Source organism: Aptenodytes forsteri, unplaced genomic scaffold (genome assembly GCF_000699145.1).
Source record: "Aptenodytes forsteri isolate BGI_AS27 unplaced genomic scaffold, ASM69914v1 Scaffold466, whole genome shotgun sequence".
NCBI classification, from domain to species: domain Eukaryota; kingdom Metazoa; phylum Chordata; class Aves; order Sphenisciformes; family Spheniscidae; genus Aptenodytes; species Aptenodytes forsteri.
Window position 1 is genome coordinate 3,899 of NW_008795119.1, and position 595 is coordinate 4,493.

The following is a 595-nucleotide window of genomic DNA, read 5'->3' on the forward strand; positions in this document are numbered from 1 at the left end:
CAGCTCCGTCGCCCCCCCCATGTAGGTGCTGTGCATGGACGAGTACGATGTGGTGTCCCTGGAGCACGAGACCCTGGTGCTGGTGGTGACCAGCACCTTCGGCAACGGGGACCCCCCCGAGTGCGCAGAGGTGAGGGGCTGCAGGGGCGGGGAGAGGGGATGGGATGGAGACGGGGACGGGATGGGGATGTGACCTGCTGCCCCCGACAGAGCTTCTCCAAGGCACTGATGGAGATGACCTCGCCCTACACCAGCACCTCCCAGGCTGAGCCGCCCAAGTGAGCGCCCCGGGGAGGCCGGGGGTGCCCGGCTAGGGGCTGGGGTGGGGAAGGGCCTGCCCTGCCCTCGCCCTGCCCTCACCCTGCCCTCTGTCCTGCACAGGAGCTACAAGCTTCGGTTCAACAGCGTCTCACAGTCAGACCAGCTCGTCGCCTCCTGGAAGAAGAAGCGGCGGCAGCTGAGCAACACCAGCAGTGCTGGCACACTGGGTGCCCTGCGGTACGGCCAGCATGGCCACGGCCATGGCCACGGTGCCGGGGATGGGGTCCTCTGCCCAGCCCAAGCAACTGCATCGGGCTGGGGCTCGGGGTGCCCC

At 68.7% G+C, this 595-nt stretch overlaps 1 protein-coding gene across 1 annotated transcript in view; it reads left to right on the forward strand.

Annotated features, from left to right (window-relative positions):
- Positions 1-595, forward strand: part of LOC103897129 (nitric oxide synthase, endothelial) — a gene marked incomplete at its 5' end in the record, with an annotated part of 10,918 nt that overhangs the window by 3,874 nt on the left and 6,449 nt on the right. The window contains 3 exon segments of the mRNA XM_019471485.1: positions 26-130; positions 211-278; positions 382-498. Of these exon segments, the coding sequence (XP_019327030.1) occupies positions 26-130; positions 211-278; positions 382-498 (290 nt within the window).